General features: G+C 38.7%; 1 protein-coding gene across 1 annotated transcript; it reads left to right on the top strand.

Annotated features, from left to right (window-relative positions):
* Positions 1 to 465: 465 nt before the first annotated feature.
* On the top strand, positions 466 to 12,990 carry LOC119791805 (nuclear receptor subfamily 4 group A member 1-like). Its single transcript, XM_038298125.1, has 7 exons — positions 466 to 616; positions 4,164 to 4,999; positions 9,616 to 9,745; positions 9,963 to 10,126; positions 10,219 to 10,421; positions 10,519 to 10,697; positions 10,778 to 12,990. Exons 2-7 carry the CDS (start codon positions 4,166 to 4,168, stop codon positions 11,038 to 11,040), a joined length of 1,773 nt encoding a protein of 590 aa, XP_038154053.1. The 5' UTR covers positions 466 to 616; positions 4,164 to 4,165; the 3' UTR covers positions 11,041 to 12,990.
* The last annotated feature ends 369 nt before the right edge of the window (positions 12,991 to 13,359 follow it).

Genomic DNA, 13,359 nt, shown 5'->3' with positions numbered 1-13,359 from the left:
GATTTGTGGTTAAAAAAAATAAATGAGGCTGGTTGTTTTTTTCTTCTCAAAAAAGTATATTAAATAATGTGTTAAACAAAAACTAAATGTGAAGAAAAAATGTTTTTTAAATATTGCTGCAACAGTTATATATATTAGGGAGTTGACAGTAACCAGTGATAACACACCTCACATGTGCTTTAGAGCTAAATTTCCAGTCAAAAACCGTCTTATCCTCCCAGTTTGGGTTATTTTTAGCCCTTTTTTCATTCAGTAATAGCCCCATGTGAGCGCCGCAGGCTATATTTAGATTAACGTTCACTCTCGGCTTTTGCGTCAATGGAATCCCGTGCGTGCGTCACGCCGAACGACGTATGGAGCGCGAGGCGCTGATTGGTGCTCCCCCCGGAACGTTTTACCGCCCCTTTCACCATTTATGGGCATGGATCCGCCTTTCTGGCGGCGCAGCCAAAATAAAACAAGAGTGTATGGAGCCCACCGCTGTGAGCCAGCGTGTGAGCGGCGGAGAGGGAGCCTGAATGGGTGGGTGTGCCGACAGCAGCTGACAGAGCTGGCTTCTTCTGTTTCTCTGCTTTGGAACAAATAAAAACTGAATCTGGATATTTACATTAAGCAGGTGAGTGAACAAGCTTTTAGTGAAAGTTTATTGTCAATTAGTATACACAGAGTGTATAAAAACTGAAATTATGTTGTTAAAACTTACAACTGTGATAATGAGCAGCCTAAAACAGTAAAAAAAGAAAAGTAAAAATGTGATTAGTATAAAAGAAAATAAGTAAAAAAAATATGGTGCAAAATGCATAAGTGTACATTTAATATAGTTTGTATAAACTTTGATTGTGATGAATTAAACCAATTAGATGTCTACCAGGAATGATATTTAAAGTTATTTTTTTAGAAAGATGTTTTATTCTCTTTGAGTTATTTAGTTTAGCACATAATTATTATACGTGTTTATTCAGTTTGCTTGTGTTACTTCAGCCTGATTACTCAAAACTCATACCTTCAATTTAAAGTTCCAAAAGAAATTCAATGTGAATAAAAAAAAAAAGGTTCCTGGATGGGAAGCGAAAGGTCTTCAAACTTGGAAACAATGTCTAGTGTATTGTTTTTTTTAAGTTTTTTTTTTGACTGACTATGACCTGGATGACTGAGAATCTTCACCAGAACATATTAAAGTAACTTTTTGAACAATCAGATACATCAATTAAGGATGTTTGTTCATTTGCAGAAAAAAGGAATAAGAATAAAAACTAATAGGCCAGTAGATACATGTCCATTCAGCTAAAGACACCCACATAATGTACAAACAGGCTTCACCACCTTTACCACTCTAACTGGCACTAAACCAGAGGGGAAATACAATCTGTTACACTCCATGGTACGGCCCTCTGTGAAAGAGGGTTGTCCTCCACTGAAGGAGGTTTTTCAAAGCATTAGCAGCCAGTAACACAATATCTGACAATATCCCAGCGATCTGCCGGACCACTGTCTGCATTTTCAAAGAGGACTGATAGGCCCTGAAGCAAGAGAAATGGCATGTTGGGATGAAACGAAACGGAGCACTTCTAAGGCGCTAACATCGGCTACTGTTTGATGTCACAGAGGAAAGATTGTTCAGTTCTGACATAAATGATACAAAAACGGACAAAAAGACTCACCCTCTTGGCATTTTTACTGTTTTGTATCCTGACAACCAGGAATCAAAACAGATCTTTAGAGAATATAAATCACTTAACATAAGAAGCTTAAAGTTTTGTAGATTATCAAGCAAACAACAAATAGGATGATTAAACAGGAGCGCTTAGCATGCATAACTGTTGACCTCCAGTTAAGGTCAGTACTTTGTAGAGCCACCTTTTGCTACAGTTACAGCCAATAGTTGCTCTGGTTAAATCTCTGAGCCTGCCACATCTTGCCTCTGGTATTTTCGCCCATTCCTCAATGCTAAACTGCTCCAACTCTTCATGTTGAACGTTTTTCTCCTGAAAACAGTGATCTTCAAGTCTAAACACAGACTCTCAAATGGCTTGAGGTCTAGACTTTGACTAGGACTTTTCAACACAGCTTAATGTGTCTTCTTAAACCGCTGGAGCATTGCTTTAGCAGTCGGCTGCGGGTCAATGAGCTGCTGGAAGGTGAACCTGCGTCCCAGTCCAGAAACACAGGCAGCCTGACTGATTTAACTCATGAATGTCCCTAAAGTTTGAACCATCCATTTTTCTATCAACTAGGATCCGTTTCCCAGAAAAACATCCAAATTCAATGGCCTGTCTGCTTTCTTTTGTTCCTTTGGGATTATTATTTGACCAACATTAATGCTTTCATATTTTGGTCTTTTTTTTTATCCCAGGGCTGGAAACTTAAAGTAGGGAAATCATATTTAAATGTCAAATCATTCTGGCTTAAAGATGTATATAAATGTACTCTTTACCAGACCATATTGTCCCAAAATTTGTAAGATTTCTATTTTAAAAAAAAATCCTGTTTTAAAATCAGTTTTTTTTTTCTTCGTTATCCTCTGCAGGCCAGTTAGTTACACGTCAGCTTGTACACCTAAATTCGGCCAATCATATATTAACGCTCATCCGTCAATCACATTTATTCGTTCATAGCATCTTGATTCATATGTTGCAGCTAATATACACAATGGTTGAAATTAGAAATGAGAATAATTTCCTTTCCCATTGAGTTCCGTCCCAGTGTTCACGGGGATGGACGTCTGTGTCTTCGGCAGGCGTAGAGCTAACAGAACTGGCAGCGTTGCGAGGCAAGGGCTCAAACATGTACGGCTGGAAGCCTTCTACACCAAACCAAGCTTCTGCCGCCCTGGCGTCCTCTTCCACAACATCTTCGTCCCCGCTTTCCTCCTCTAAATAAAAATGGATGATGGAGGAGACTCAATCACGACCTCCGACACTAAACTCTCCTCCTCTTGCATGTGTCTTCTGTCCATAGCGTTCCTTGACAGTGTCGTTTCTAAGTCACCAATTTAGTGCTACTTGGTCCCAATGGAATTTCCCATTGGGAATCTACTAGCACTAAGATGCTAACTGGTTAGCAAGATGCTTCCGACAAACCGGCCACAATCAAACTTGCTTGCGAACCTTCCGCCACAACAATTCCGCCCCCTTGATAATCGACCAATCACATTCACTTTATTAACTCGTGTAAAGTCGGGCACCACTCGGGAGAATTCGGAAATGCAACGGTTGGAACAGCCGCTTCCCTACGACTTTAGGCACATGGCAATTTTCCAATTCATACTGCCAGTTATATTTCAGAAAGATTCAGTTTTAATTTTATAGATTTCTGGTTTAAATGCAGTCCTAGTCTGATCATGCAACTTTTATTTGTAGACCTGTAATGAAGTCATAAAATTTGTAGCAATCCTGAGCATGTGGCGACACAGGAGCCGAACAAGCTTCTTTTAACGGGAAGAAAATTCAGGTGAAGGCCCAGCATAAATACCGACTGCTGGTCAATCATTCTTTTAATTGTGAAAAACAAACCGAATACTCAGATTACATCATCAATATAAAGTAAAGAAGTTTGATTAAAATGCATTGAACACAAAGAAATTATCCAATCCAACTTTATTTATAAAGCACTTTAAAATTTCTCAGAGGACCAAAGTGCTGTACAGTGAAACAACATAACACCATTACACAGACTCAAAAAAACCAAACAAGCATAAAAGACTAAATTATAATCATAGCTATAAAATCTATAATGAAATAAAAATAAAAGTAATTTAAAATGATGTATCACAGACTAAAACCAACATCAGACACAGTTTTGAAAGCCAGGGCAAAGAGATGAGTTTTTAAGAGCGATTTAAAATCAGACTTATTTCATTTGCAATGGACGGTCATTCCACATTTTTTGGAGCTGCCACAGAGAAAGCACGATCGCTTCCGTTTAGTTTTTGGCACCTCAGTGAACGGGATGGTGCATGAGGGTGCAGCAGCTCAGAAAGATAAGATGGAGCAAGACTATGTAGAGACTTAAAAGCAAATAAAAGAACTTTAAAATGAAGCCTAAAATGTACAGGGAGCCAGTGTAATGAGGCTAAAATTGGGGTAATGTGCTCATATTTATGTAATGATAACAAATTAGCTTTTATCTTTAACTAACAGACTTTCTTTTCTCAATTGCCATAGCGATGCCCTGTGTACAAGCCCAGTATGCATCCGTGCCCTATGAAAACTACTTCAGCTCTGAGCTCCTGAATCCTGACCTCAGTGCCAAATTTATGATGGAAATCTCTGGCCAAAAGGACCAGCTGTCAACATCCTCACTACCCAGCATCAACACCTTGATGGGAAATGGTTACATCGGGGATTTTGATGCTTACTCCTGCAAGATTACCACTTCCCCTCCTGCCTCTGCAGCCTCTTTCAGTCACGCTGCTGTAGCAGAAAGCGCTAACCCACAGATGCAAAACCAGCCCTTCAAGCTGGATGATCTCCAAGTGTACGGCTGCTACCCAGGATCCTTTTCTCTCAGCTGCCTTGAAGAAACGCACTTGTCATGTGGCTCCGATTATTATGGAAGCCCCATCTACGGTACGGGCTCTCCTCCAACACCAGGCTTTCAGACAGAGTCTGCAGCTGTCTGGGATTCCCCTTTCAGCCCGTTCCCCCAAGCCCTTCCGTCCTCTGTAGAGAAGGCCACCATGGCTCAGCAGTTTTCATTTTTCACCTTTAGTAACGCACAGGAGCAGCACTCTCCTTTGGATCATCATCACGATGCACCAACTTGTCAAGAGGATGCCTTCTTTCTCTCTCCGCACCAACATGTCTCCCCTATTCACTGCCCCACCATGTCCCTGGAACATGCACCACTGGAAAGCCCAAGAACTCTGGAGGGGGGGATAATGTCTCCAAAAATCTCCAACCCTGGTTCCAGTGAAGGTCGCTGTGCGGTTTGTGGCGATAACGCCTCCTGTCAGCACTACGGGGTTCGGACCTGTGAAGGATGCAAAGGCTTCTTTAAGGTAGGAAAATAAAAAAAAATGTTTTAAGCAGTTAAATTATGTAGGATTGTTCTATTAAAGGTATTGTGGAGGATTTTCGCAAATTTTTTAACAAGACTTTGTATGAATGCGAGAGCGTGCACAAGCAATTTCTCATCATGCACGCTCTGTTTAAAAGTTGCAAATCCCTCAATCCCTAAATAGAGCAGCGACTATATAGTGGACTCCGTTCGGACAGATGATCACTGCTTTTTGCTCCCTGTTGGTCACGTAACTCCTCCACTGCACGGTGCCTGCGCCATCTTTATTAGTTGCCGTTGTCGGGTATCCACAGCCTATGGCGACAGCGGGACGCTGTGACAGCAAATCCTATAATGCTTTGCGAGGAGAGCTCTCCGTGCAAAGCATTCTGGGATATATCTGTCTCTTTTTAGGCCTTTCTTTTCTTCTCATACACTTCGTAGACACTTTTTCTCTTACAACCCTCAGCTATTTTCAAAGAACCGCGTTGAGAAAGGTGAGCTTCAATGGCTGTCTGAAGCTGTAGTTCACCACAGATATACACCTGAAAGGGCGCATGTGCAGAAAAAGATAGCTGGACGAGCAGGTAGGACGGCCTTATGTAAACGTATCAGCAGAATGATTGACAATTAGGAGGATGATCCACCTCGAAATAACTTAGACAAACTTCATTGTCTTTTTGTATACACAGAATGTATAGAAAATGAATTTTCGTTTTGAACTCAATAGAAGATTATCCTCTATACTTTTAACCTTATGCAAGCAGTATGAGCAGATTTAAGGTACATTTTGTTTAACGATGATCATTCACTGTCTGCATAGGTTAGAAGTCATGATTAGAGTCTTTATTGAACATTAAATATTATTACACATTTTTTGTTCATGTGCTCTGCTGTATACATAAGGATATTTAAGAAAAAATTATCACACTGATCATGGGGGCGGGTTCTAGGTGGGGGGCCAACAGGGGCCAGTGCCCCTGTAGAATGGGGCCTGGTCCATGTTCGGAAAGCATGAAATGCCAAAATTTACATGCACATGGTTTTTTTCTTGAAATAGCTGTATATTGCCTTAATTCATACACTGCAAAAAATGGAAATCCAGAGAAGTAATTTGTTTTCTTAAAATAATTGCATTTTTTGTTAGATTGAGGAGGTAAGAGAAATTTTGCCAAATGAACAAGACGATTTACATTTAAAATGAGAAAACACAATTGCATTGTCTTATTTCAAGTGCATTTTATCTAATTATCTTATTTTAAGAGCAAAGATACTAATTTCATTGGTAAACTATCTCATTTAACTCCTCAAATCAAGGATAAATACACTTCATTTAAGAAATCTTTACTTATTTCTAGATAATTTTTCAGTGTATATTTAAAGGAGAATTCCGGTTTTTAACACTTTTAGCCCATTTTCTGTAGTGTCCAGGATGAAATCGAATGATCGACACCAAAATTTTGACAATTGGTCCTGTCTCTGCTTTTTGGCTCATGCAGAATCCCCCCCTGGCTGCTTCAGAATGGCTTCCATAGTGCATGTCCGATAATGTCCTTAAAACAACCTTAAACGTTCTTTTTTAAAAATATGCTACTCACCGGGTCGTCAGCACTGTTCAATGACGTTCCAAAAAAAGTTTCGTAAAGAAAAAACGTTCCTGTAGTGTTTTATTTAGCATTTTGTAAATCCCATTGAGTTCTGTTGGAATAGTCAATATTCCGCTGCCACCGGAAACGGAAATGGGGCCTGTTTACACAGTTGTAGTCTTTTCGCTTCACTCTGTGTACTCCGAAGTCGAGGTGCTAACGTCTCTGTTAAACACTTTATAAAACTCTGAAAATGGAATACGAAAGGTGGATTCTTGATTCTCGACGTCGGAGTACACAGAGTGAAGCGAAAAGACTACAACTGTGTAAACAGGCCCCATTTCCGTTTCCGGTGGCAGGGGAATATTGACTATTCCAACAGAACTCAATGGGATTTACAAAATGCTAAATAAAACACTACAGGAACGTTTTTTCTTTACGAAACTTTTTTTGGAACGTCATTGAACAGCGCTGACGACCCGGTGAGTAGCATATTTTAAAAAAAGAACGTTTAAGGTTGTTTTAAGGACATTATCGGGCATGCACTATGGAAGCCGTTCTGGAGCAGCCAGGGGGGGATTATAAATGAGCCAAAAAGCAGAGACAGGACCAATTGTCAAAATTTTGGTGTCGATCATTCGATTTCTTCCTGGACACTACAGAAAATGGGCTAAAAGTGTTAAAAACCGGAATTCTCCTTTAAAATAAAAACTTTTCTCTTGTTTTAAATGCATAGTGTCTATTTTTTTTAACAGGCAAGATTATCCTTTCTTTGGTAGATCATCTTATTTATCTGAGGAAATGAAGGGCAAATACTCAGATTTTAAGAAACTATAACGTTATAGGTCAGTTTTTAGTATTGTGTAATACTAAATCACTTTCTTATACTGTATATATGCTCTGAAAGAAGAGACTGTAACTGATTTGTCCCTTAGACCAATTTAATACTTCGTCTTCACAATTTACTTGAACAATTTTATTTGTTCACTGCAAAAAATGTCAGTTTTGCTTAAAATAAATGATTTTTTTCCCTTGAATTAAGCAGGTAATCGCCAATGGAACAAGACATTTGAAATAAGATAAAAAAAAATCTGCATTGTTTTATTAAGTGTCTATAAAATCTAATAATCATATGCTATCTTTTAGTGTTAAAAACACTCATTCCATTCCATATTCCATCTACTTATTTTTAGATCATTTTTCCTGTAGAAATATTCAGATATTAAGATTAGAAACGACAAAAATTAAAACATCAAGAGACTAGGTTTACATTTAGCTTCTATTTCTGCTTCTACTCGGTTTCTTTATGTTGCTAAGTAGCAGCATTACTATGTGTCTATCAATAGCAAACAGTATCAGTTAGCGTCAAGGAAATCAGGAAACTGACACTGTTAATGAAAGCAAACATCATTGATAGACAAAACTAGCCGTCAACAGCCACTTACTATGGATAGCATGCTGCTATGTATACCGTAGCTAATACTTTAGTCATAACAAGAACAAAATACACCAACAAACTCTTTATACATAAAGTAAATACATTCTATGGGTTTATATTATATGCCTTATCTTAACAGAAAGAATCAGAAAATATTAATAACATCTAAACTATAGCAAATGGTGTCCAAATGTTTATGAAACAATATCCTGACTTCCATCAGTAACGGGGCCAGCCGTATCTACGCATCAAAGTTAACTATCTGAAATAATAAAGTATGAAATTAGAGGATTTAAACAAAATGAATAAATGGAAAAAAAGTTTAGAGTAATGAAGTTTAGAGTAACAATAAAGCAGAATATTATGGAAGAGGATTAGGGCTACTGATTTTTACATATTATTTCAGTTTAACATGGTAAAAAAGTCAGAATTCTGACTTAAATCTCAGAATTCTGACTTTTTTCTCGGAATTCTGATTTATTTTTTTTTTTTTTTTAGAATTCTGAATTTATTCTCAGAATTTTGGATCTTAATGTAAATGGGCACCCTGAAGGAAGAGATGTGGGAGCACTCAGGTTCACTGATAAAGATGTGAGTTGTTTGGGAGGGCCAGTAACACATTGGAAAAAATGACGGGATTAGGCTCATTTTTACGTGTCCGAAGGGTTCCCCAGTGATGCTGTTTCATAAATGGAAAAGCAGAAGGTGATTAAAATAAGAGAGCTAGTTTAGTCTTTAAAACTGACATGGCTACGGATTGATGCTAACATGTTTGTTAGCTGTCAGAATTCAGTCTTAATTCTGAAATTACAGTCAGAATTCCGAGATTAAAGTCTTTTTTACCATATTAAACTGGAATAATATTTATTTTTTCGATGGCCCTAATCCTCTTCCGTAGAATAATAGTACAAAGAAGAAGGTTTAAAAAATTATGTTTTATTATATTCTATGCAGAGATAAAAAAAATAAAAGTAGGATTTAAATTTTAACTGCAGTTTGATATAAGAATGTTATGTTAATTTGCTGGGGTTGTTGTCATTAATTTTAAAGATTTGTTAAATAACTTAGTTTGCTTTTAGGAGTATTTCTGATTTGGGGAATTTAATGCTTTTGTGTAAAAATAATTTTGAAAACATGGTATGCATATCACACTGCTAAAACGATCTAAAAATGACTTAAAATTGCTTAAAATAAGTGGGTTTACCTTTTAATTTGAGTGTTTATAACCCCTAAAATAAGATAACCGGATATTTTCCACTTGAATAAGAGATTTTTAAAACATTTTAACTATAAATTGAATTATTCCACTGGCAAAGTGCCTCATGTACCTGTTCAATTGAAGATAAATCCATTTATTTTTAAGAAAAAAAAGACTTGGATTGCAATTTCCTGCATTAAAGTTACGCTAGAGTTGGTTATCATGTTTGCATTAACCAGTATTGTTAAATTCTAGTTTTATAAAGTTGTTTGTAAAAGTGCCTCATAAACACAATGTTTGTTTTTTTACATTATTAACTATAAAGTGGAATTAACATGCTAAGATCATGTAGCTATACATTTTATTCTAATGTTTTTTTTTATTTGGTTTTACAGCGAACTGTCCAGAAAAATGCAAAGTATGTCTGCCTCGCCAACAAAGACTGCCCGGTCGATAAGAGGCGGAGAAACCGATGCCAATTCTGCCGTTTCCAGAAATGTCTTGCTGTCGGAATGGTCAAAGAAGGTAAAGCATTGTCGAACCGTCTTGGGGTGTTTATTAGTCCAAAGTACCATGACTACAAAATAGGATTTCTAGTGACAATTTATGGAAACTAAATCCATGTGCAACTTGAGCCTTAAAGTGCCAGCTGAAGGAAAGGGGGCATTGAAACTGATCCTGAAGTATGTATCAGTCGACATGTGAGGGTCATGCATGCGTCTTTCTCTCCGTGTCCCTTTAGTTGTTCGCACAGACAGCCTCAAAGGCCGCCGAGGTCGCCTACCGTCCAAACCCAAGACCACAGTTGAGCCTTCCTCAACAACCCCCTGTGTGAACATCATCGCTTCTCTCATCAGGGCTCATTTGGACTCCGACCCAAGCATCGGAAAGCTCGACTACTCCAAGGTACGCCGGCCATTTCCAGCAGGCCCTGATCTCCTCTCTCCGTACGAGAGACTTCAGACGTCTTTACAGTTCTTGATTTGTTTCCTCTGCAGTATCAGGAAAAGACAGACGACCTGAAAGAAAAGGAGGATGCCGATGATATAAGGCAGTTCTACGACCTGCTGACCGATGCACTAGCAGTGATTAGAAAATGGGCTCAAACCATCCCAGGATTCACAGACTTCTGCACAGAGGATCAGGAGCTCCTCCTTGAATCTGCCTTTGTTGAGCTCTTCATTCTTCGGGTGGCATATAGGTTAGTTAAATCTCTCTACTGTTGGAAATTAAGCTTAACATAGTAAATTCTTTGACTGTTGAAGACACTAATGGATTGGATGGTTTAAACTGCTCAGGTCAAAGCCAGAGAAGAACAAGCTGATCTTTTGTAACGGCCTGGTCCTCCACCGGCAGCAGTGCGCCAGCAGTTTTGGTGGCTGGATCGACTCCATCTTGGATTTTTCACAGAGCCTTCACCGGATGAACTTAGACGTGTCACTGTTTGCCTGTCTTTCAGCATTCGTCATCATCACCGGTAAGTCCTTTTATCTTGCTTCCCTGATTGGAAAACTTTAATCAAATCCATTTATAATGACGACCATGCTATGATTCTAGATCGCCATGGCCTGAAGGAACCCAAAAGAGTCGAGGACTTTCAGAACAACCTCATCAGCTGTTTAAGGGAACACATGAGTGGAATTGGATCAGAAGTGACACGGACACAGCCTAACTATCTGTCCCGTCTTCTGGGCAAACTCCCAGAGCTGAGAACTCTGTGCACTCAGGGCCGGCAGCGCATCTTTTACTTGAAACTGGAGGACTTGGTCCCCCCTCCTCCGATTGTGGAGAAAATCTTCATGGATACGCTGCCCTTTTGAAAACAAAAGAAAAACAAACTCTGATATGTGTGGAAAAACAAATCAAACAAGACAGCATTAAGGAGACAGTTCGTCCGTATAGGGCACTGACTAGTTTGCTATAATGTCTGACATTCTCTAAGAGACCTTTATTTTATACCTTTACATTTTACACATGCGTGAGAAATTTTTCATGCATCATAAGAGATTATTATCTGTGCCAAAACTACATGATTATCCAATTTTCTATGTTTAATCTGATTTGTAAATCTCTGTTGCTGAAGTAGATGTGAGAGCCTTATTGTGCTTTGCAGCTTTTAAGGTAGGAATTTCTTTGATTCAATGCGGTGTTCTAGCTTCCTCTCAGAAACACTAATTTCTTAAGAGACTGGTTCATGATCGCACTCCAAAGCTAACCCTCTAGCTTCCTGTCAGTGTCGATATATTTCATAAGTAAAAGTTCCGTTTGTGCTCTCTAAGGTCTTGGACCAAAGTTGAATAAAGATTTTATTTTGATACAGTCATTTATGAACCTTATTGCCTTAAGCGAGTGGGGGAAAGAAGTCTGTGCTGCCTTTTTGGAGCAGCCTGCTACAGTTTAACTCCGGGTAAACTCACCGTACCGTGGCTGCAACCTGATTTCATTGTACTTTTTCTGTGATGCGCTGGATATAAACAAAAAGTGCCTTCATATAGCTATTACCCCCTTCTACAATAGAAGTGGAGAAGAATAAGAAGTTGGTAAAATGCAGCACCCTTCATAATAATTTCCCCCCTTCCTCATAATCGAGCTTACAATTGCTAAACTTCTTCCTTTTTAGGTTTCATAGTTTCTTTTATTTTTTATGTTTTGATGGTGAGAATCAGAGTAATGGGCCGTTTCACGTCATATTTATAACCACAGAAAAACAGAAAGTAATCAATGAAGTATAGTTTAAAGGGGCATAGTCACGATGTATATCTACACCAAAAAGACCAAAATCCAATTGATGATGCTACAATAAGGTTATATACTCCAACTGTCCATCCTGATGGTGTTTTCTTTGTATTTATTTGAGCCTAAATAGAACCTCAGCACTGGGTGCAATGAGCTGACATAAACAGAGGTGGCGCCACCTACTTGCAGTACCACTGAACTAACAGAAAGCCAGATGGTGACACTAATGCAGCTATTAAATAAGTTTTGACCGTTCTGACCGCTGTAGTGCCTCACTGAAAACCGATATCTCAGAGGATGGGGCTTAAAAACATTGCTAACACACGTAGCGCTATTAGCAAGAAAGTGTAAAGTCATGTGTATCAATTTCACAGAAACTCTGAATGCTTTCTTAGCTTTAGCTCCAGCTTTAGTGTACTTCAACGGTCAGACTTTTATCAGTGCAACTCGAGTTTTATTCCACTTAGGCTACTTTCATACAGCAGCCTGAAGTAAGCCAGATCTGATTTTTTTATAATTTTTTTTGCCCATGTGTGACATATAACTGATCTTTTCATGACAGTCTGAACAACACAGATCCGATTTTTTTTAATGCGACTCAGACCACTCGGCTATGTGGTCCTGAATCCGATACGTATCTGATCTTTTCAAATGCGACCCGCATGCCAATGGCCAGGTTGCATTCATCCGAGCTGAACGTCATTAATGCGCGACATAGGTCACTATTCTGCCTCTCGCTAAAGATAAGTGTCAAGAAAAACAACAACCATGGCGGACGATAATGCGGAGAGTAGTATTTATGTTTAACCATGTTGAAAAGATTACTTTTTTAAGTTTTAAGGTTGGGAAAGATCAAATGCGCTCCAACGCAACCATCAATGTTTACTTCCATAAACACAGAGCGCGCTTGCTTGTGACGTCATTGTGTCCTTTACTGCGCATGACGAACACTTGCGTTGTATGAATGCAGTTCCCAAAGGCGATCACACAATAGTCGCATATATTTGGAGATGTGAAAGGCAACGCAAAAAAAATCGGATTTCACAAAAAAATCAGAATTGAGCATTAAGGCCTGCAGTGAGAATGTAGCCTTAGAATCAAACATCTTCTTCTCCAACTTGATCTTGGACTTTTCTTTTCTTAAATACACTGGGAATTCTGAACTTGCTCGACTCTAATGTTTCAGCATCTTTAACGGTTCTACACATGTACAGTGACGTAATTCTCGGCACATGATGTTGTTTTGGTAAATATACACACAAAGGCTATATTTACAATTAAACTGAGAAAAAAAGGGCTTAAAAGACAAGGATAACAAATACTGCACCAGCAGGACGCCGCATTTTGTCATAAAAACGTTGTCAACGCAACATATAAATAAATAAAATGTCAAATGATGTGAC

This window comes from Cyprinodon tularosa, unplaced genomic scaffold (assembly GCF_016077235.1).
Source record: "Cyprinodon tularosa strain WSP-4 unplaced genomic scaffold, ASM1607723v1 ctg40, whole genome shotgun sequence".
Classification (NCBI taxonomy): Eukaryota; Metazoa; Chordata; class Actinopteri; order Cyprinodontiformes; family Cyprinodontidae; genus Cyprinodon; species Cyprinodon tularosa.
The sequence above is the reverse complement of the archived record's forward strand: the minus strand, read 5'-3'. Positions and strand labels throughout refer to the sequence as shown.

Excerpts from the sequence above, each read along its gene's own strand:
- LOC119791805 (XM_038298125.1), top strand. The coding sequence starts at position 4,166 with ATGCCCTGTGTACAAGCCCAGTATGCATCCGTGCCCTATGAAAACTAC. Across the intron at positions 5,000-9,615 it reads GATGCAAAGGCTTCTTTAAG|CGAACTGTCCAGAAAAATGC; the intron begins GTAGGAAAATAA and ends TTGGTTTTACAG. Across the intron at positions 10,127-10,218 it reads GAAAGCTCGACTACTCCAAG|TATCAGGAAAAGACAGACGA; the intron begins GTACGCCGGCCA and ends TTTCCTCTGCAG.